This window comes from Gadus chalcogrammus, chromosome 11 (genome assembly GCF_026213295.1).
Source record: "Gadus chalcogrammus isolate NIFS_2021 chromosome 11, NIFS_Gcha_1.0, whole genome shotgun sequence".
Classification (NCBI taxonomy): Eukaryota; Metazoa; Chordata; class Actinopteri; order Gadiformes; family Gadidae; genus Gadus; species Gadus chalcogrammus.
The window spans coordinates 19,916,440-19,939,677 of record NC_079422.1 but is presented as its reverse complement, the minus strand read 5'-3'; the positions used below and the strand labels follow the sequence as shown (position 1 = coordinate 19,939,677).

The window sequence follows — 23,238 nt, the reverse complement described above, 5'->3', positions numbered from 1 at the left end:
GGATTGCACTTTAAATGTCACCGCTTCCTGTCCCTCATGCGGTACACACACGCACACAGAGACACACACACACACAAAGTCACGCACACTTGTTTATGTTTTTCCGTGTTCTCCCGCCGCTCCCGAACGGCACATGACGACCTCGCTAGCATGTCGTGTGTGAACACGTCTGTGCGTCTTCAGCAATAGAGGAGGGGGGGGGGGGAGAGTGTTGTTATTGACAAACTGTTCAACGAGGTTTGGTCAATACTAACCATCGATGCTGCGGCGTCTGCCAGGTGAATTCCAAGTGGGACCCCATCCTCCATCCTTCATCGAGGACCCCCCCCCGCCCCCCCCCCTCCACAACACCACATGACGCCGTTGATTATACACCTGCATCCCAAGTCCGTCTCCAGCAATCTCCCCGTCCTGATTATAATGAAGTGGTGTTTGTGTTCGCGCGCGCGACCGGACGCTAAGCGAGGGGAGGGGAGGAGGGCGTGCGCGTGCGGTGAGCGAACGCCACCGTAGTGCTTTATTTATTAACACTTGTCCCGGCTGCGTCCTTACCCAGCAAGGCCCCCGGTCTGTTTATGTTTCTGTAGACGCGGTCTTTTTAAAGTTAATTAATGGCATCATTAGGAAGTATACTCCGGGACAACACACGCTTTGCATCCCTGAGCGTTTGGGACGCGCAGGAAGTGCTCGTCGCGAGCGCTCCGCTGTGTCAGGGAGGAGTGAACAAAAGGGGAACATAGTGGGGTTTTAGAAGCTGTTTAGCTGCTAGATTCATGATTTTACCTGGAGACTGGCTTCTGCCCAAGCCAGTGTGACTTCTAGGTTATTAGGTTAGTAGCTTATGTAAGTAGCTCAACAATAGCAGATCTAAACCTCTTGAACCATTTCAAAGCTTCGATGAGGATAAATTGTTTATTAGCCCCAAGGTCAACTGGTGTTAACAAAATGGACTCATCAACTCCAATATGTTTGAATGTGATGACAGTCAGATCTCGGCATAACCCAATACAATAAATACAACACTGTTTGTGTGCGTGTGTGTGTGTGTGTGTGTCCCTACAGCCGAGTGCGGTGGCAGTTTTAAGGGCACGTCCACTGGGCGTATTTTGTCCCCAGGATATCCATTTCCTTACGACAACAATCTGAGATGCACCTGGACTATCGAGGTGGACTCCGGCAATATCGTCAGGTAGGCACTCTTTTCGTTTCCCTACAAAATGCGTACGGATGTATGTTGGTCTTGGCAATGGTGTCTTTTAATCAATGTTTCTATACAGTGCGTCCTATGTACATACCTTCATTAAGATTGAATTATTATGATTATATACATTTGTTATTATATGCAGCTACTTTCAAAGACAGATTCGCCAAATAATGATTTCCATAATTCCTTGAACAACAACTCCACTGTGTGACATTATTCTTGTAATTACGCCGCAGAGGAAAAATAGCCCACAGGCCTCAGCTCTCAGTCAGATAACACCGCTAATGGTTTGGTCCAAAATGTCTAATTACCCAGTATATATATATATATATATATGTATATATATATATGTATATTTTGTATGCCAAATCTATCACAACACAATGGCAATCAAGGCGTCCTTATTGGCATGTTTTTCCGTCACACCACCGAAGGTGGGAAGATAACCTTCACCATACAAGGAGTATATTTAATCACGTAACACACACCAACTCTGAAATGGTCCTCACTTGCCACCACTTATAAAGAAGTAGAGAAAAGAGAAAAACGAAATAAATCAAAACAACTCAGGCAGAGCTTTTCCCCGCGACGTGGAGGGGTTTAGCGAAGGTGTTGGAGGTGAAGGCGGTATCGGGGGGGGGGGGGGGGCCCAGGTGTGAGCGAGGGCTTAGACCCCTGTGGATGGGCCCCGGGATGCCCCATTAGGCAGTGATGGAGGGGGGGAGTTTGCAGACAGTGATGGCACCTGCTGATGTTATTCATTGCAAGGTGCAAGGGGGCGGGGGGATGTTTCTCTTACCCGCCAAGTTGCTTTTCACAACGCTCGCTTTGCAGCCGAGGTGCAAAATCCCATCGCGGTTTTGTGTGGTTAAACAATTCGTTCTATCGAATGACGAATGCACATTCCAATGCTCTGCCACCCTCTTGGTCGTGGTAGGGATTGTTATGGGCGGCAGCAGCACAGGAGGGTGGAGCAGGTTGTCTTGCGTCCCGGGGGGGTGGCTGGTTCCTATTAGCCAACTGTCGCGGCGTCCCGACATTGAGCAGGGCCCCTCCCCCTTACCGCTCCCCAACGAGATGGCTGTTGCCTTTAATGGCTGCCACCGCCGTCGTTGAGCAATTCTGTTTATGAACGTGTGTAGGACTAGTTATGTTGTCAGGCTTAACTTGTAGAGCGCGTTGCTGCATAAATGCAGTCTATTTTATGTAGCACTGACGAAGAATACGTTTTTCTTTAGGACACCTGGCCAGCGAAATATTTGATTTAATTTTATAGCGTGATCATAGGAAGATACAGGCAGCAAAGTTACCAAGAATACATTCAGTGAGACAGACAGACTATGCCAACTAACAACTCTCAGTTAGAGAGCTGAATGAAGATATCACTAGGTCCGAGGAGAATATATACAATTCCTTTTAAATTGACTAGTAATTAATTATATAAACAAGGTTAATATAATTTGTATACAATTGTATTTTATAGTTACGATTAATATTTCCACGGCAGGCACTAAGTTGTAAAGTAAACGCTGATCAACAATGACAGATTGAAACCTTTTTTCAGCTGATATAAAAGCTTCTAGGAGGACAAACAGGTTGTCAGCCCCAAGGCCATCTGGTGCGAACAAAATGGAGAAATCGTCAACTTCAATGCGTTTCGAATGCGATCTCACTGTAACCCAGCCGCTCTCTCTCTCTCTCTCCAGCCTCCAGTTCCTGGCCTTCGACACAGAGGCGTCCCACGACATCCTGAAGGTGTGGGACGGGCCCCCCGACAACGAGATGTCCCTGAGGGAGGTGAGCGGCTCCCTGCTACCCGAGGGCATCCACTCCACGCTCAACCTGGTCACCATCCAGTTCGAGACCGACTTCTACATCACCAAGTCGGGCTTCGCCATCGACTTCTCCAGTGAGTGCACACTTTCTCAGGCTCTCGCTCTCGCACTCTTGCTTTCTCTCTCTTGCTCTTGCTCTCACTCTCTATTGCGCTCTCGCTCGCTTTCTTTCTCTTTTTTTCTCTCTCGCTCCCCCTCTCTCTCTTGCTCTCTGGCTCCCTTTCTCTCTCTTGCTCTCTGGCTCACTCTCTCTCTCTTGCTCTCTCTCTCATTCTCGCTCTCGCTCTCTCTTGCTCTCTCTCTCTGGCTCCCTGGCTCTTTCTCTCTGGCTCACTCTCGCTCTCTCCATCTCGCTCTCTTCTGCTCTCTCTCTTGCTCTCTTTCTTTCTCGCTCTCTCTGACCCTCTCTTGCTTTCCCTCTCTCTCTCTGTCTCTCTCTCTCTGTTTCCCACAGAACCTTCAACAACAAGTACCTCCTTGTTGTTGAAGTTGCTCAAGAGCAGTGTTGCTCAAGGTGCGGTACGCGTACCCTGGGGGTCCTTTGAAGGGTCGAAGGGAGAGCCATTCTCCCTGAAAAGCGGCACAATAGAGCCCCATTATCTTCTCCTCCTCTCCCTAAAACTCTGTGTGCTGGTGGAAGGTGCAATCTGTTGAATGACATGGAGAGGGTGTTTTTGAGTCGCAATAGCTCGAGAACCACTGCTCTAGAGGATAGCATTCCTTAAACTATGTGTCTCGAGCCGGGATCTGCCCTTGTTGAACCTGTACAGAACACCCGAAAAAGAATACTTGTTGTGCTGAAGAAGTTTTGCAGGGTCGTAAGAACAAAGCATGACGTGATTGCAGAGAAAATGACCAGGGCATTCCTCAAGCTTATTTCTTGGCACTTACTGCACTACTCCTCCGAAATGGCAAAATTGGAAAAACCTCAGCAGACGACAGCAATTCGAACACTGTGTTATAAATCAGAAATCAATGTCAACAAGACCCCACTGGTTGTAACTTATGGTCCGTTAAGTGACCAAATTCCAGCTGCAGTACAAAGCTAGTTTGTCTGCAAAGAACTTCTTTGGCCTCGGCCAGCCCAAAAAAAGGATTTATTTTGAAGTATGCTCACCGCTTCAGACCACTCTGACCCAGGTGAAATCGGGGATCCTTTGGTTCAACAAAAGCCTCACCAATTCCAAAGTGTCGCCAGAGCAGTTGGGTCCCAAGGACACTGAAATTGTGTTGTGGTCCCCGCGATGAAAAGGTTTAAGGGATGCCTGCTCTGTAGTCGAGGCTCTTACATAAGAATACTTGCCTGGAATCTGTAAGAAAATATTTAACCTATGGCAATTTCATTCGTTTTATACTTATGGATGGCCATCATCCATATTCTTCTTGACTGCGTTTATACAGCGCTTTTCTTACCAGTGTCCACTCAAAGCTCTTTACAATACTGCCTAACATTGACCCATTAATGCACACTTTCACACACCGACGGCGTTGTCAACCATGCAAGGCCACAGCCAGCTCGTCGGGAGCAGTGAGGGTGAGGTGTCTTGCTCAGGGACACCTCGACCCTCTAGGAGGAGCTCGGGGATCGAACTAGCAACCTTCCGGTTACCAGGCAACCCGCTGTACCTCCAGAACCACATGCCGCCCTTACACACATACACCCAAACTACTATGTATCTTTTTATACCTGCGTAATTTCCTCAAGTGTGACCACTTTGATACCCTCGCTGGTTCCCATTAGCCCAATGCCGTCGCTCTAACTGCTCCCCACGACGGTTGGCTTTGATGGCTGCCACCCCCATTGCCGAAAGATTGTGTTCATAAATGGTTGTATCAATGGTTGAATGTTTGGCCACAGAATGTCAAGCGCTTGGAGTGGCCTCTGCTTGCTTCTGGCTCGAGGCTGGACTCAGTCCCTCCGTGATGAAATTACGTTTATCATATGAAACGTTTGAACCACGTCACGTCTGCGAATAACCTCGTCTCAGGGGAGGGGTTATTCACAATACCATCAGATTCCCCCGAATCGTCCCCACCCAGGGCTGCTCCACAGCTGTGCTTTGGGTTTGTATAAAATAAAATAACCTATACGATGGGAAAACCCCTACATGATTTCACCTGCTGAGATGGGCCCCTAATCTCTTTAGGTCCTTTTTTTTTTACTTTTCCAATAACTGTGTTGGAGCGACAGAGAGAGCCCGACAGCTGTCTAGGACACGATATGAAATCCATTGTGCAGGTGTCCAGGGGTCTTCACACCTGCTTGCGCCTGGCGTGCAAGCACACACTTATTTGCGTTTGCGTGTGTGTGTGTCTTTGTGTGGGCTTGCATGTCTGTGTGTAAATGTGTGTGGGCTTGTGTGTATATATATGTGTGTGTGCTTGCTTGTTTGTGTGTGTGCGTGTGCATGTATGTGCGTGTACGTGTGTGCCTGTTGTGTGTATGTGTGCATGAACGTGTGTGCCTGTGTGTATGTGTCCATGTACGTGTGCGTCTGTGTGTGTGTGTGTGTGTGTGTGTGTGTGTGTGTGTGTGTGTGTGTGTTTTTATCTCCCCTCAGGCTCTCTGGCCACGGCCTGCAGGGACCCGGGTATGCCCATGAACGGCAGCCGCAACGGGGAGGGGCGGGAGCCCGGCGACGCGGTCACCTTCTCCTGTGACCCGGGATACGAGCTGCAGGGGGAGAGCCGGATCACCTGCATCCAGGTGGAAAACAGATACTACTGGCAGCCCAGCCCCCCCAGCTGCATAGGTGAGAGGGGGGGGGGAGGGGGAAGGAGGGAGGGATGGGGAGAGAGAGAGAGAGGAGAGAGAGAGAGAGAGGAGAGAGAGAGAGAGAGAGAGAGAGAGAGAGAGAGAGAGAGAGAGAGAGAGAGAGAGAGAGAGAGAGAGAGAGAGAGAGAGAGAGAGAGAGAGAGATGGGGCAAGAGGGAGGGAGAGGGAGAGGGGGGAGAGTAGGGAGAGGGAGGGAGAGAGAGAAGGAGGGATGGGGCAAGAGGGAGGGAGAGTAGGGAGTCAGAGGGAGGGAGAGAGAGAGGGAGGGATGGGGCAAGAGGGAGGGAGAGTAGGGAGTCAGAGGGAGGGAGGGAGGGAGAGTAGGGAGTCAGAGGGATGGAGGGATGGGGCGAGAGGGAGGGAGAGAAAGAGGGAGAGGGAGAACGAGGGAGAGGGAGGGGTGAGTAGGAGGGAGGGAGGGAAGCGAGTCAGAGGGAGGGAGTCGTTCCATTATATTAACTCGCTGCAGCACGGGCCATAATTAGCCCGCGTGCCTTTAAGGCTTGTGTAGGACAAACGGGACGGGTGCTTGAGATGAGGATTGAGGCGTTGCCAGGCGCGTCCGCGGTTGCTTAGAAGCTCAGCCCCAGTGTTACTCGTGGATCATCGTAGTGCACTTACACCGCTAATTACCGCGCCGAGAAATCACTCCAGCAAAAAGTGACTAACGAAGCGCGTGGCGCCTCAGCCGCTGCTAAACTGCTTGTGGCTCACGAGCAAACAAATCCCACTCTGACTAACGTACGCCAGGCCTGTCGTTGATGTTCTCTGGCTGGCCCTGAAACCATGGCGATGGCGGAATACGTTGGTTTAAATATGGCAGTCGAAATTAAACCCCACAGCAGTATGTACTGAAGCCGCGACTTTATTTGACAAAGATAGTTAAACAGTGATTAGTCACAGGTAGTAGGCTTAGGGCTCGCACATCTGCCCTCCAAACATGTGAACAGAATGTGACATGTTTGGTTCTGATCAAGGGTGAAATGGTTTGTGAATAATGCCGGGATCATACTGACTTTAAGAAATCAATGGTGCTCTCCGGCACTACAAACCATGGAAACCACACTGAGTCGAGACGCCCAAGGCTGCGCTCCATCAGAGTGGGTTTGGTGGAGCGCTACTGAAGAGGAGGATCAATCCTTCAGAACAGTTCTGTGTTGTGTCATGCAGTGCATTAGTTCTTGTTTGAACGTCAAACTTTAAGCTGGGAGAATTTACGACTAACTTGAGGTCTATTTGGCTCTTACAGACAAACCAGACAGATTTCCATATTTGATCGAGAAGACAAAACACAGCAAAGAACAAAAAGAAAGGAGTGAAATATTAGATAATTCAGTTTTTTAATTTACAAATGTCCTGGTTCATTTCCATGTTTTAATATTTTATCATCTACAGAACTATCTGTCTGAGGTTTGAAAACAGTGTGGGCCTCTTTATATTTTAATAGTTTAAAAGCCCGAACAGTTAGCACTGGGAAGGGCCCATGCAGCAATGAACTACAGTGGTTCTCAATCCACTGATAACCACTATATCTATCCACTTACTTATTTGTTTTTTGAACAGAATCATCTTATCATAGTAGACCCCATTTCAAGCCCTGCAACTGCTTAGTCATTGCCAAAATAACCAAGTTGGACTACAGTAGCTTTTGGATATCCCCTGAGGGCCGATGTTTGTGTGGAGCATCGCCTCTCTTTCCCTCTCCACCCAGCACCAGCTGGGTGGAGTTTGATAAAGATAGTATTCGCGTCTGCTAAACACGCGTCCTATCTTTATCAAATTCCCGATTGATGCATTTCCTCCTCCTCCTCTCCCGTCTCCTTCAGCCCCATGCGGCGGGAACGTCACGGGATCGTCGGGATTCATCCTCTCCCCAAATTTCCCCGCTGCCGTACCCGCACAGCAAGGACTGCCCGAATTGGCTCATCGCCGTTCACTCCGACTACGTCATCTCCCTGGCGTTCATCAGGTACAAACCCGAGAACAGACTAATGATAATCGTTTCCAGGACTTTTGCCATGTCCTGGGAAAAAAAAGAAGTGTGTTTTCCTTTCATCTAGAACAGCGGACTTCGTCCTATATGCAGATGACGTCTGTGCCCGCGTAAAACACAGTAGCTTTATTTGGGAATACAACAAGTGGCGCAATGTTGTGCCGTAGCCAGACAGCACTCTATTCTATAGTCATTCTGCACACATAGCCGGCGCTGTACAACTGTTGTGCAGTTGCGAATTGCGTTGCCCCTCTAAGGATGTGAGCGGACGGCGAGCGAGCGAGTGCGGGGCACCACAGGTTGGCGTGTAAGTCGGCATACGCCGGCTCGTTAAGCGACGGAGGGGAGTTTTGTGTAGGGCTTTAGCGGGAACAAAATGCGTGGATGTGAAGTTCAGCGACATGCTGCAAAGATGGAAGGATCCCGACGCCTACCACAGCTTCAGTAGCGCCCTAAATGAGGCCTCTCTCGAGCCGAGCTAGGCGTTTTTTGAATAAGCCCCATAGCCCGCCCAGTCTTTGGGCGAATAATTATGAGTTTCACACTCCATTATTTTCGGCGACGAGTTGAGGATGGAGAGAGAGCGCGGGCATTCTATTGCCCTCCCCGGCTTCCTTACCCTCTGTGATGGAAAAGTCGCCAGTGCCCACTTTGTCCTCCACAACAAACACAATGCAGAGGTGGCTGCTTTTTTTCACAGCCTGCCCGCTCCTGCCTTAAGAGCACGTAATGAATGGTCTGAGTATCTGGGCTTGCCTTGCATGCCGTACTAAAACACAATTATCTCCAGGCTATTGATATTTTTGTCCATAAACAAAGCTTGTTAGTTTAAAAACAAATGCTCTGTCTCTGTCTCTCTTTTTTAGCCCTGTCTCTGTCTCTTTATGTCTCACTCTCTGTCGCTGTCTGTGTCTCTCTCTCTCTCTCTCTGTCTCTGTCTCTCTATGTCTGTCTGTATCTCTCTCTTTCTCTGTCTCTCTCTCTCTCTCTCTCTCTCTCTCTGTCTCTGTCTCTGTCTCTCCCTCTCTCCCTCCTTATCTCTGTCGCTCCATCCCTCCCTCTCTCTGTCGCCTCTCTCTCTCTCTCTGTCTCACTCTCTGTCTCTCCCTCTCTCCCTCTATCTCTGTCGCTCCATCCCTCCCTCTCTTTGTCGCCCTCTCTCTCTCTCTCTCTCTCTCTCCTCTCTCCTCCTCTCTCTCTCTCTCTCTCTCTCTCTCTCTCTCTCTCTCTCTCTCTCTCTTTCTCTCTCTCACACTTTCTTGCTAGCTCACCCTCTCCCACACTGCAGCTGAGTTAGTATGGAGGGCAATCTTACGAGACCGCCATTGACTTGTCTTCTCACGATGTCTTGGAAGATATCGTGCCATCACAACGTATCCAGACTATTTAATCTATTCCCACCTCTCGGGGAAAGATATTGTTTTTTATTAATTTGTTTTATCCTCTTTGTCTTGGCGTATGCAAAGCAAACCGACGCGGGCGTGCGTCTCCGGCGAGGTGTGGCGGCGCACAAAGCGCCAAAAAATCAGTCTAAAACACCTAATGCCACCGTTATGCTTGCGTGTGGTTAAGAACAACAATCATGTTTTGAACAATTCACAAACGGCCCCCCCCCCCCCCCCCTCAGCTTCAGCATCGAGCCAAACTACGACTTCCTGTACATCTACGACGGGCCCGACAGCAACACCCACCTTCTGGGGAGCTTCCAGGACAGCAAGCTGCCGGAGAAAGTGGAGAGCACGGCCAACTTCATGTACCTGGCGTTCCGCAGTGACGGCTCCGTGAGCTACACCGGCTTCCACCTGGAATACAAAGGTAGGAGGGCTCACGGCATAGATAGGGTCGGCTTTGCCCAGGAGGTAGGGCGGGTTGGATAGTAACCGAGGGTTGCCAGTTCGATTCCCCGGCTCCACTCAGCGTGAGACGCGAGGTGTCCCTGAGCAAGACACTCAACATTAATTGCGCAGCTGGTTCAGTGGAACGTATGCGTCAATGCCGCCGCCATCTCGCCGAGGGGGAACCACCCACCGGAATGAAAAAACGTCCTTCTTTTTAAGCAATCCTCAGGAGGGTTGTCTTCCGACATACGTCGGACATGTGTTTGTGGTAATGAAAGTAATAAGAAATTAAAAATCCATGATCGATATATATATATATTTCTTTACTATCATTACAACGCACGTCTGACGTAGGTCAGAAAACAATCCGGCTTGAAGGTGATTTAGAGTGAGTTGGAATGGGAAAGGACCTCTGCCCCATCAGACGTTCATTCATTCATGTGGTTGTTTACCCCGTGGCAAGATTGCGGCATTGTTGACGCATGCTTAGGAGCCGAATGCGATATCTACTCGGTGTATATCTTTGAGCTCATGGAGGGACTTGTGTTTCGCCGCTCCGATCCAAAGGCACTGGGATTTAGTTGGAATATGGATGGATATGTATGTATGCTTTTTGAAGTGTCCGCCATGGATTCCTTTTTCCACTCTCCCTCCCTCTGAAGTACTCGCTGGTAACCTCCGATTCACCCCTTGAGTCGTCCTTCTTTTTTTTATTTTTGTGCCATGGCGTAAATTACTTTTTAATAACACCGCTTTTATTTGATCAAACAACCCATTTACATCCAAATGAAAACATTTTCACACGTCTTCTCTTAATTGGAAAGTCTTCCTCTCTCCTCCCGTCCCCTATGCCGCCGCTGACATTGTAATTTCACCCTTTCTTACGGCTGCCAGCCAAACTGCGGGAGGCTTGTTTTGATCCGGGCAACGTGATGAACGGCACCAGGATGGGCACCGACTACAAGCTGGGCTCCATGGTGACGTTCCAGTGCGAGGCTGGCTACGTGCTGCAGGGCTACTCCACGCTCACCTGCATCATGGGAAACAGCAAGAGGCCGGAATGGGACCGGGCCAAACCAAGCTGTCAAGGTGAGCCGGGTTCCTTTCAAAGTGATTGTCGCTGGGGGTATCTTTGGCGTGCGTAAGGGCGGTGTGGGGGTAAGAAGGGAGTCTATGCGCAGTCTAGCTGAACTCTGAACAAGTGAGCCTTGAGTCTGTTGTAGAAGCTGGAGAGCGACACATCTCCCCATTCCAATAAACTTCTCCTATTCATTAATGCAATAAGCTTCTTCTGGCACAAAAGTCGAAGGAACTGAGCAAATAAGGCACAGGATACACTGTACCCAGTTTCCATCTCCTTTGCAATCAAGCACAGGATACACAGTACCCAGTTTCCATATCCTGTGCAAACAAGGAACAGGATATCCTGTACCCAGTATCCATATCCTGTGCATACAAGGCACAGGATTGACTGTACCCCGGTTCCATCCGTCGAATGCATCAAGAGGAGGTGTAACGGAGGCCATCTCGTTCCTGCGAGGGGAACACGCAGGCGGCCTTCACCTCAGACGTTCCTACACTTTTCCCCGCTCATCTCTCGCGGCGTGGCAAAGGCGAGCTTCCCGAAAGCCGTCACTTTGAGGAAGCGCCACTTAGGCTAAACTTCAACACGGCGTAATCACGTACACACCTCGCCTCTCGGCAAAGGAAGCTCTCTCCCGGAACCGCCGCCGCCGCCACCGCCGCTGTCGTCGCTCCGTTTCAAACCAAGTTATATTGTTTTGGATTCCCCCCTTGATTTCACACCTGTGTGCAGCGGGGAAAAGAGCCCCCCCCCCCGCAAGCGAAAGCCGGGGAGAACCTCACGGTCGTCGGAGCTCACGGTCAACAGTCGGTGACATCACACGGCGTCACGCATGCCACCCGGGCTGAGACAGGGCTCGGGGAAACAGCTGGCGAGACGGCTCTCATTCGACCAATGACTAGCATGTGTTTGTTTACAATGGAGGCCTCCCCTCCACCACCTCTCTCCCTCCCCCTTCTCTCTCCCCCCTCTCCCTCACCACACCCACCTGCTGGCTGGGATCCATGATGTCGGAGGCAATTGTGATTGCGGAGGGGGAGACAGGATTTACTGCATCATTACCAGCTTAAGATTGGATAATAGCGTGCAGGTGCATGACAGACAAAGTGTGTGTGTGGATGGAGACGATGGCCCCATCGGACCAGCGTCTTCGTCGGAGGGGCCACAGGGGAAAAGTTAAAGATTAACTGATAGTACTAGTTCTAGTCACTGGTGTTCAAGGCACGGATCTGGGGAGACTTTTCCGTAAACACAGCAACCACACAGGCAATCTCCCCGACGCAACATTGCAGTCTAGAAGATGTATTTCTATGTTGTTTTGCATTTATCTTTTGCATTGTTTCTGTTGTTCACTTTACATCAATCAATCAAAAATGTTTTTCTATTTGCAGACTAAAAGCTGTTATTACGGCCTTATTTTGCTGGCAGTCATGTGGATTATATATATATATATATATATATATATATATATATATAGTTGTGTGCTTTGCTGAAAGATGGGCCTGCGTCCAACTCATGTTTTTGTTTTCTCTGCTGAAATGTGATTTTAAAACCATACTCATCTTCTTTTGTTTTGCCATCTATCCTCATACAAAATTATATTCAGCAGCAGTAAGATGTCTATCCACACACACACACACACACAAATTGTTCATCATTTACTAACTTGTTATCCGACGTTGTGCGCTGTTTATGTTTGTCATTCATTTCCGTTGCTGATGTATTTACTCCTCCTTCCCCGGGGCGACTCCGTCCGTCACAGTGTGTTTTCTCTCCCTCTCTCTGTGTGTGTCCGCAGCCCCCTGTGGAGGTCGCTCCATGGGCTCCGAGGGGACGGTGCTGTCCCCAAACTACCCGCATAATTACACCAAAGGCCAGAGCTGCCTCTATGACATCTTTGTCCCCGGTGATTTTGGTAAGCATTGAAAAGTCTCTTCTTCTCTCTCACTTTCTCTCTTGCTATTTTCGCTCTCGCTCTCGCTCACGCTCTCGCTCTCGCTCTCTCTCTCTCTCTCTCTCTCTCTCGCTCTCTCTCTCCTTGATGTGGACCATTTAAATTCTCAATAGTCATCATGCCTCTCAGTGAATTGCCTTTCCAGGGCCCTCACAGAAGGTCAGGGGTTCTCATGGTCTTCATCGTCCTCACTCAAACAGACCCCATTTGAAAGTTGCCAGTTTGAGAGATGTAGTGCTGTGAAGATGTGTAAGCCTGTGTTGCAATAAGAACGAGCTCCCCGCGGTCCCATCCCCCTCAATCTTCTAAGGTATTATTTATATCACCTACACCCAGTCAAGCGGGTACTGCAGTCCGCATTAACCATATTTGAGAAGGGGGTGTCTGCCCACCCTCTCCCTCCTTCCCAGACCCACAGCTCATGCGGCTTGCCAGGGCGAGGACACTGAACGCGCATGAGCGCAGACTGAGTGCCACGTTATGCATTGGACGTAAGCACATCTATTCTACTTTGACCGTGGTACTCGACGGCGAGTCCTACACTGTGAATTGATCGGCTGATTTATACTTTTGCGGTTTAATGTTTGCGAATTATGGACCAGCTCATGTGGATTTAATGTAACTCTGTTAATGTTGGATGGATGCATGGCTGGCTGTGTTTACGGTCATACGGTTATAGGCTGACGTCAGCGGAAGCTTAATTCAGCTAACATGCTCGGTACAAAATTTGCCAACTGGGCATCACACCTGAGATCCTTCTCGGCTCTAAGCTCTCTCCATCTTAGCCTCATAGCATAAATGCCCAAGATATATTTTATGGTTCATCTTGTATTTAAAGTAAAATGCCCAAGTAAAATAGATGACTTAGGCAGATAGTTATAATGGAATGTAAAAGCAGTTTGATTGGCTTCGGATATAGCCAATGAGGCACAATGAATCAGCAGCATTAGGAGAGTAGAGTTAGGTTAGCTATCACATTTTGGCAGAAATACGACTTGGGCAATTATGCTATGAGGCTGACGAAATGCATCTCCGAGAGTCACCCTTGGTCAAGCACAGCTGTGGTCATCAAGCTTTATCGATAGAGGAATAGACTTTTAGGTTAAGGAGACTTTAGTGCAATCTCAGTTCAATCTCAGTCTGTTTGTTTGCTTCCATGGCTGCAGCAAACTGAGGTTTTGTGCCAATTTGTTGAATGACTGGCAGTCAACTCCGAGGCTAGTGAATCACACCAGTCAAAAAGAAGAACATCGACCCGGAGAGAAGACTTTCTCAAGGAAATACATGGCTCTAGCATTGTTGTCTGGAAAAGACAGTATTTAGTCTAAGAGTTAAGTTCCTTAATCTCTAACCAGTGGCCACTCAAAGCGCTTTACAATCAGGGTGTCCTGGCATCCTTAAAAAGTCTTAAAAAGTCTTAAATTCATGTTTCTAAATTTAAGGCCTTAAAAAGTCTTAAATTCATTACAAATGTCATATGCTGGTCATGTAGAGAGGCTTCTTCCTTGCTAGCTGCATATATAAACGATTATCTCCGTGCTTGCTAGCTAGTCTGCGACATGGGTAGGTGCAAATTCAAGGACAGTTGGCTGGAAGACGTCCGTTTCCGAAGTTGGCTCGCGTCTGTTGCCAACCCCCACCATCGCGTGTTTTAGGTCTTAAATTTCATTCAAGGTGGTATTAAAAAGGTCTTAAAAAATCTTAAATTTGACTTGCTGAAATCTGCAGATACCTACAATATTGCCTAACATTCACCCATTCACACACCGACGGCGGAGTCAACCATTCAAGGCGACAGCCAGCTCGTTGGAAGCAGGAGGAGCCGGGGATCGAACTAGCGACCTTCCGGTTACCAGCCAACCCGCTCTGCCTCCTGCCCACTCTACCTCCTGAGCAACATGCAGCTCCTTTAAACAGCGTCCCTGTAAGTTGTATGTTGTGTATATTAGCTATTAGGAACAACCCAGGGGCAACCAGGTAGACCTTCCTATTCAAACAGGCCTCTGTCAAAGCCCTGTCTCAGGGATACTACTCTTTAAATAGTCGTGTTGCACGCCCACGGGGGACGGATTAACCGTCTCCGACTCAAAATACTTTGTCAAAGGTGACAGCCACGGCGTCAAATAAATGTTCTCTCTCGCTCCGATCACTTCCCATCACCGCTCCGTTTCATTTGAGTGCATTTAGTTTCTGTGTCGTTCTGATACTGAACGTCGTCGCAGCGTTGATCAACGGCGCGTATGAACGTCTCTTCGTGTGCACTCAGCGCGAACCGCAGGTCTCAAGAGAAAGGGTTTTATTACGCTCTCATTCTACACTCGTCTATTCTGCTTATATCAAATGATTATCCATTTTTTAATGAATAAGCTAAATTTTTCGCATAGTACGAGAGACTGGGCATCGAGACATGCACTCTTTGTTTTGCATCCTATTTATTTTGGAAGGGAGGATGTCCATTCTCCTAATTATTATTACATTGTTGATTTAAAAAAAAAAAAAATTGACAGTTTTCGTCGCATGGTGCGAATGTCAAAGGACGGTGCATTGAGACAAGCGGGACAGACATCGTAAATGTACAAGACATGCTCAAGACAGATGTACAAGACATGACATGTACATACAAGACAACATTAATGCACAAGTCAATAAACGACTGCATGTTAAAAGCGCTGTGTTGATGAAGTCTGATCTCAAACGCGAGAGGGTGATGAAACGGTCAGCCAAGTGGTTCACAACCACGGTGTCGGTTACTCAAATAAACATGGGCAGACAAACAAGCACTCCTCCTCCTTCTCGTGAGCTCCTTGCCCAGGACCCGAGCTACGATTCAAGGCTGGTGACGGAGGGGGGCTCCGGCGAGATCGCCAGATTATAGAATAGGGTCGGGAGCATGAAGACGCGTGTAAAAAAAGGGGGAAAAAAGAGGAATGATTACATTGACATGAAAACTACCGCACTCGGTCGGTAATGGAGAGCAAGGTAGAGCCCTGCAAGGCTGCGCCGGGAATAAACAGGAGTGAGCCAACATCTCGGAACCCCTCATTCCCGGCTATACATAATTCAGCGGCACTGATCGCTGACCGGAACGCCGTGCTTCTCACCTCAATATACCGTGTGAAACACAAATAGGTGCTCCTCACACATCACACGGCAGGGGTTTGTCTTTTCCTTCTAAGAATCCTTTGCCTTTTCCCAGGCTGGGATTAATCCCACCATGTGACAATCCAAACCCAGGAGTTAAGACGCTGCGTGACCATGTCTTAATTTCCCCGGACGTCCGGAACCGGCTGATTTATTTTTTGTTGTACGAATATAGGAACAGGAACAGGAATAGAAGCGCCTGCAATGAACCGACGGTTCAGAAAAAGCCTAATGGGGTGTGGAAGTCGCGGAGCGACCGACGCTCCCACCAAAAGCCTCGAGGGATTTTCCTGTGAGATTTCTGGAGTGAGTCTCAGAGAGATGCTATGTTGCGATGTAAGTCCTGTTAAAGATGGCTGCCGGGGGGGGGGGGGGTTGTTCATCTTGCTGTTCTCATAACGCCTTCGGATATAGAGGTAGAGTGAGTCATTGATTGAACACTTTCATTGTTGTGTGGGAGCCGGAGATGCATTTGAATGCACAGAACCGGACGGACAAACGACCCGCCCCGAGTTATGGGCAGTTTGGGTCCGACTCTCCTTTGTTCACGTTGGGTTTTATGGATCCACGGGTCCGCACAAGCATCGTGCTGATGGAGCCGTCCTCCTTCTGGGATGATTGTCTATGCTATTATTCATGGGTGGAAACATGAGCACAAAGGGTGTAGTGCGGTTCAAATGTGGGCGCTTGTCGTTATAACGATGGTGATACCCCGACACCAGTTTTGGGACATAACATAAGTAACATAAGTAACGGTTATGTTGTACTCGAGGTAGACTGCATTATGAAGCAGGTACAACTGCGTTAACATACGGTTATCCATTTTAGAACCGTTTTGAGTGAATAGTTAGGGTTAGGGTTAACCCTTTTTGAGTGTTTGGATATTTCTGAATACAATTCGTATTTTGTATGAGAAGGTACGACTACATTAAATGCCTCTTATCCTTTTTAGCACCGTTTTGACCTGAGTTAAACTTTCAAAACGAATTCCTACAGTTTGAGTGTTCGGTCACTATTTAAAAGTGGATTTCTCGACACAACTCATATCTTGCCAACACGCTAAGGCGATAAGCACGAGGCTGTGATAAACACCTACAACACAGATCATATCTTATTGTGAGACATTTAATCTTCCAGCAAAAGTATTTACTTTTTTAAAAACGATCACAGACGGAATACACACCGTCCACACTCCACGTATGTGATGCAGTAGCAGCCAGGCATGTGACTGACGCGGTCCCTATCGTGGCCTGTGGTGTTTGTTAAGCCTTTGAGACGTTGTGTCAAGATGGCTCAACTGACAGGGAAAGGTCAGTGGGAAATATCATCTCGCAATGCTGTCCGCGGGACACGGGAGATTTACACCCAGGGGGACGAGTGCATCACATATACGGATGTCTCTGCTCCCGTTTTGTCATCGTCGGAGACAGGACAGTCCTTGGGAAATATGATTTGAAGATGTTTATGAGAATCCTGTGCGCGGGAGTCTTTTATGTCGTGATGCTTTTATTGATTGAACGGTCCGTTTAGCTTTGTGTTGTGTTGTGCGCACAAAGGGTGCGAGCCACTTTGGATGTTTAGTGTCATTTGGGTTGTGTTTGATTTTATAAATGCGTGTTATTTTTATTCACTCGTGTGGGTATTTTAAGATATATTGTGGGGAGAATAATGTGGTGTTTTCGCTAAAAGTAGCCCCTTAAACCTATTCACATTCGTTAGGTGTGCGACCATAACACAAATTGATTTTCACTATTGAAATGATTCTCATTCTTAGCTTGCAATCATGGCACGGTGTGTGTTTGTGTGTGCGTGTGTGTGTGTGTGTGTGTGTGTGTGTGTGTGTGTGTGTGTGTGTGTGTGTGTGTGTGTGTGTGTGTGTGTGTGTGTGTGTGTGTGTGTGTGTGTGTGTGTTAACCTGAGCGTTTTGTGTTGCTTACCAACCAGCAGCAATACATTGTTGTAAAGTAAGGGTTGAGAAATATTGTCACCAGCTGTAAAAAATAATAATGGGCCTTGCAGCATTTCACAGCATGTAAGTAATTTCTCCCGATGGGTGTTTATACCGAGACAGCAATAAATTACATTCGAAAGTGGTTGCATTATTAGTCATCCGTAGCTATACTGTTCACACTATTCAAAGAAAATCCCTAAATAAGTCTTTCTATTTTAGTTTTTTATTAAATGCAGTGAAATAGATCCATGTTTTTAATGCACAATATGAATGATAGCCTAAAAGGGGGTACACACATACACACACGCTTACATACACACGCTTACACACACCCACACACACACACACACGCGCGCATGCATACAAACATGAAGCTGGTCTGTGTGGTTTTCAAGATCCAATCAAAACATGGAGAATCAAATCCTATTTCCACCAGATTTCGTCCTTACACTAATTAGCTGTTTTACTCTGAGGCATGGAAGATCGGCTCCGAATGCCATTCCACATCGTCTTCAAGTCAGACCGTACAGGCCTTCATGTTGGCCTTGCAATCACTGTCTGTCCATTAAGGTTATTGCAATGCCTGCAGGCGCGGGTTTTCAGTTAATTTACTTCAAATCATAAAAGTACTGGAAGTACAAGAATGAAGTTAGTTTAGAAATGTCGAATTGAACCGCACTGGTTTTTGCGACACTCATGAGAGAAAACCTCTAAAAGAGTGTATGCCTCTGCATTGCCTCTCCATTGATTTAATGTGAACCCCAGTAGGTATGGTGGACAACGGGGGTTGACTAGACGGTCCAAACACTGAAATAAAACGTCCCGCATCTCAATGATTTTCCATAATCAGGTTTTGGTTTCATATTCATTACGAACCCTGATAGATACGTTGTGCACTCAACAAGACATGCACTCAGCTCTCTAATTAATTCTGTGGTTCTACATTTCTTGTTATACTTTTTCCTCCACGTGCCATGCGGTTTCATTCCTGCATCCCTTGACCCCCTTGGAAGCCTCTTCAATTATTCGCTCGGAAATAATAATTGCCGGTCGTAATTCAAACAGCAGCGTGGCGGCGTCGTGTTGCATGGCAGAGGAATTTGTGTTGGCAGCCAACCTTTGCCTTGGGCTCTGCTGGTGAACAAACAGAACTCCTCTGCCCCCCAGGTCTCGGCATTGTGCTGTTTGCACACAGTTCAGTGGCCACTATGCAACTTTTTTATTCATTTGTTTGTTATTTACTTCCAAAAGGGAATGCAATTTGCCTAGGAGTAACAACAGTTAACCTGACAGTGCCGCGGCCCCCACCCACACACTCAACATCACGCACATGCATGTACGCAGCACACGCATAAGATAACACACACACACACAGACACACACACACACAGACACACACACACACAGACACACACACACACACACACACACACACACACACACACACACACACACACACACACACACACACACACACACACACACACACACACACACACACACACACAATTGCAAGAAAAACTTATACACAAACAGGCTTAGACATGCACAAACACATACACGCAGGCTAATACACACACAAAAAGAGAAAGCTACACACCACACATCAAGGTAAATTGATTTTTTTATTTAGTCAAGGCTAGGATGTTGCCCGAGGCCTTTATTGTTCTACTTGGTGAATATTTAATATCTTTTGGGTCGGATAGGCAACATTTTGCCCACCACTGGCTTCTTTCATCGCATATTGTATTTGTTTGGGGAAAAGACCTGTACAAACTTGTGGTTATTGATAAAAACAACACAATTTGCATTTTATTTTGTCAAGTAAAACCTTGAAATAGTTGATTAGGAATTGTTTTGAATTTGCAACAATTAATATTAGTGTTTGCATGAAATATGGATGATCATCCCACTCCTCTCTTGTGGCTCTGTTGCCGCCCAAACACAGCAAAGCTCCAGTGTGGAGCCCAAGCGTAGAGCACCAGTGTAGCTCCGTTTTCAACCCGTTTTCAACCCTGCTCCCATGTTGTTGAAGCCACATGTTCGTCGCAGAGCCCCAACGCTCCCCGGGGGAGCTGCAGCGCGTGGCGGGGCTGAGCCCGCGCTGCTCGGCATCGGGTCTTATTTATCCAGCGTGGGATTTAATACACCGCTCATGTGAGGGCAAGGGCGCAAGGAGGTTCAGCTTTCGGTTTGCATTCTCTGGGGGTGCAAGACCCCTTTATGTGGGCATTTTTCCTGGGCTGCTTAGGGTCTACTTGTCCACAAAAAGATGGATCATTGCATATAATTTCAAAGTGATTAGATGAGTGAGGGCTCTGATCCTAAGATGGCGACAGACTCCAGGGAGACCAGGCACCCCGACCTCACCCCCTGTCCACAGAGTGTGAGGGCTCCCTGACTGGCTTGATGAGTGTGAATATGATGTCACGCCCTATGGCCTTAGCGGTCATCAAATTGAACACCGAAGGGACAGCAGTCACCCCCCCTACCACCAGCGACACCTCGGCAAGCAAAAAACACAAAATGAGGGAATATCTTGCAGAAGATTGGTGTCATTAGAGCATGACCTTGGGGCTCTTCGATTTATGGACAGGACATGAGAGAGGGACCGGGAGCAGTTCGCCGCGGCAGAGAATGAAACGCAGTTGACCTCAGGCTGGCTCAGAACAGAGGTCACGGCAAGGTTTTTTTGAGGGTTTGTAAAGTTTGAGCCACTGAAGCCATAGTGTTTCTATCCTGTTGTTTATCCCACCTGCCGAGCATCCACTTTCCCTTAAAAAACGACTGGACAATGGAGAATAGCCTGTGAAATATGCGTTGACTACGGATGAGATGTCCAGAGGGCCAGTCCAAATGGGTCAGATCCATCACTGGGACCCATGGTGATCGCCGGCATGGCTTGCAGGCAGAACACCAAGGCCACTGGCATTGTGGGTGAATTGGTCAACACCAAGGCCCCTGGCATTGTCACTGCAATGGTCAGTACCTTCGCCGGCAGCCCAAGCGGCTCAGACAATCCTGTATTACAGGAAATGGTCAAAGAAACCTAACTCCTATTGCCCGTTGGGTGCACGTTTGTACCTCTCAATACGATCTTCAGAGCGTAGATCAAGGCACATCAGACCGCTCTCCTGCACCCATTAATGCTCGGAATAAAGACCAAAAAACACATTATCATGATTCCCCCCCCCCTACATTTACCGTGTGCTCATTATGCAGGCGTTCTTGGGTCTGATCTGACCTGGCGTTCAGCTGCTTTCAATTACCATGAAAGTGTCATCTTCTCGCTGTGCTCCCGGGCCACATGTGTCTTCTGGAGCAAGGCGGGACCGGGCTGAAAGGCAGCACTACACCGCTAACGATCCCGGTGCTAATAATAATATTACGAATAATACTTTGGCTGGTAAATTCTATTTCCCCCAACCCCCTTTTATCACCCTGCCGTATCCGGTCATATTTCCTTGTGCCCAGGGAAGTTTTCTGGCTGTGGCATATGTGTCTACATTATCCCAGTGACAACATATGCATAATGATTGCCAAAGGGATGGCGTCAGGGGGGCAATGCGTGAAGCGCTGACAGATTGCAGCAATAAATCTGGGATGTAACGAGTGCGGGAGGGGGGGGGGGGGAGCGAGGGGGTGGACAGCGTGAGAGGGAGAGAGGGAGGGAGGGGGAGAGGGCGAAGGGGGGACGAGGACCACCGAGGCTGGGTGGCTTCTGCAGTCTTTCCGGAGGATGACTGGGATCAGGAAGGTGTGAGGAGAGAGGGAGAGCGGGAGGCGGAGGGGAGAACGAGGGGGAGGGCGAGATGGAGTGGGCTCCGGACAGCCGGCTGCCGCTGACCCCGTACGGACTTAGCCGGCTCCGAGGCGATCCATGTAAACAACTTAATCAGAATCCGGCCGTGGGCTTTCACTGGCTTAACGGGATCTCGTTCCGAGCCCACCCCAGAGGGGTTCTTTCAAGTATGTGAGCAGAAAGAAGGGCATATGTCATTAATATGCCTTTTTGTTTATGCCATGTTCGGCTCTCTCAGGAGTTTACATTATTCATGTTGAAATGCATCTCTACCTCCTTCTATTTACCTCCGTCATATCGTGTGTGTTGGTCCCAGACCGCTCCTTAACACGTTAGTATGCTCTTCGGTGCTTTCCCTTTGGATTACCTTATCTCTATTGGAGATCTCCTCCAAGTTTTCCCCCCCGTTTGGGTTTCTTTGGATCGGCACTGCTTGCTTCCCACTCTCTCATTCCTCTCCTCCTCTCTGCCTTTAAACACCAGCTCATTTACTCATTCACTCCACACAGGGGCGAGTCCCTCCTTCCCCGAGAAACCCGTGATTGGATTTTATGTGGCCGCTACCCATATGTGCAGTCACGCTTCACGGTGGGAAAAAGCCTTGTCACGATGTCATCTTGATAATGGATCATGAAAAATATATGGGCCCCGCGCTGTCAACGTAATCCTTTGGTTCTCTGGAAATGGGGCTCATGTCCTGTCACAGCCCGGGAACCTCAGAAGCCCTCTCTCGCCCCAAAAGCAAAGACGACCACACAGAGCTCTTCCATAATTCATCGCCGGAAGGGGGCAAACTTATGCTGCCATTTTTCTTACCTTTCAACCGGCGCCTGTTCGAAGTGCCTCTCAACACCTCCCCGAGTGTTAGGCCTCATGCCTTTGGGGATTGTAGGTAAAGTAGCTCTGGGTGGGCGGGGCAGGGTGAGGGTGAGGGTGGGGGCAGCGTTACATTATAATTCACTGCAATTTTATTTGTGTAGCCCTTAATCACAGTTAGAGTCTCAAAGGGCTTAACAGGCCATAAATATATGACACCTCCTTGCCCCTAGCCCCCCAGAGGGCAAGAGAATACTCCCTTAATGGAAGAAAGGAAGAAATCTTGAAGGAACGTAGAGTTTGGGATCCCTCCTTCCAGGGATGATCAGTAGTGCGACGATTGCCATCATTTACCTAAATGGATACAGGCAGTATATATATTATAAGATTCGCTCCATGCAGCGGTGACTTGTACGCCTGTCTGCGATCCCCCCCCACAGCCCTGCGACACGCTGACTGCCTGCCTGGCATGACTTGCAACTTCTGTCGGTTTTCCAACCTATTAAGCTCTCCCTCCGTCGAGACGCACCAGAGTTTCGGACAGCCAACAACCAGCCGAGTCTGGAATGGAACCCGAGATGATTAACAGACTTGATAAATAAAGAACAGGTGGCTAGAATTACAGGGAATTAACACGGGCATCGCACTCGTCAAGCGGCATCGAGCTGGGATGGGAGGTTATATCACGCAGTCTGCTAGCAGACCAGACCTGCTCGCCTCTTTCCTGGGGGCTGTGCGTTGCGTAATTCCCTAATATAGTTTCCGGTATTCATGAGACATCTATCATAGTCGTTTCTGAATGATGATTAACGTTCTAACTTGCCGCCAAGAAACTTTTTCCAGG

At 48.3% G+C, this 23,238-nt stretch overlaps 1 protein-coding gene across 1 annotated transcript in view; it reads left to right on the top strand.

The window, feature by feature from the left end:
• LOC130392233 (CUB and sushi domain-containing protein 3-like) overlaps positions 1–23,238 on the top strand; it is a 232,674-nt gene that overhangs the window by 85,466 nt on the left and 123,970 nt on the right. The window contains 8 exon segments of the mRNA XM_056602701.1: positions 1,063–1,189; positions 2,911–3,113; positions 5,601–5,792; positions 7,642–7,697; positions 7,699–7,784; positions 9,436–9,623; positions 10,541–10,735; positions 12,529–12,645. Of these exon segments, the coding sequence (XP_056458676.1) occupies positions 1,063–1,189; positions 2,911–3,113; positions 5,601–5,792; positions 7,642–7,697; positions 7,699–7,784; positions 9,436–9,623; positions 10,541–10,735; positions 12,529–12,645 (1,164 nt within the window).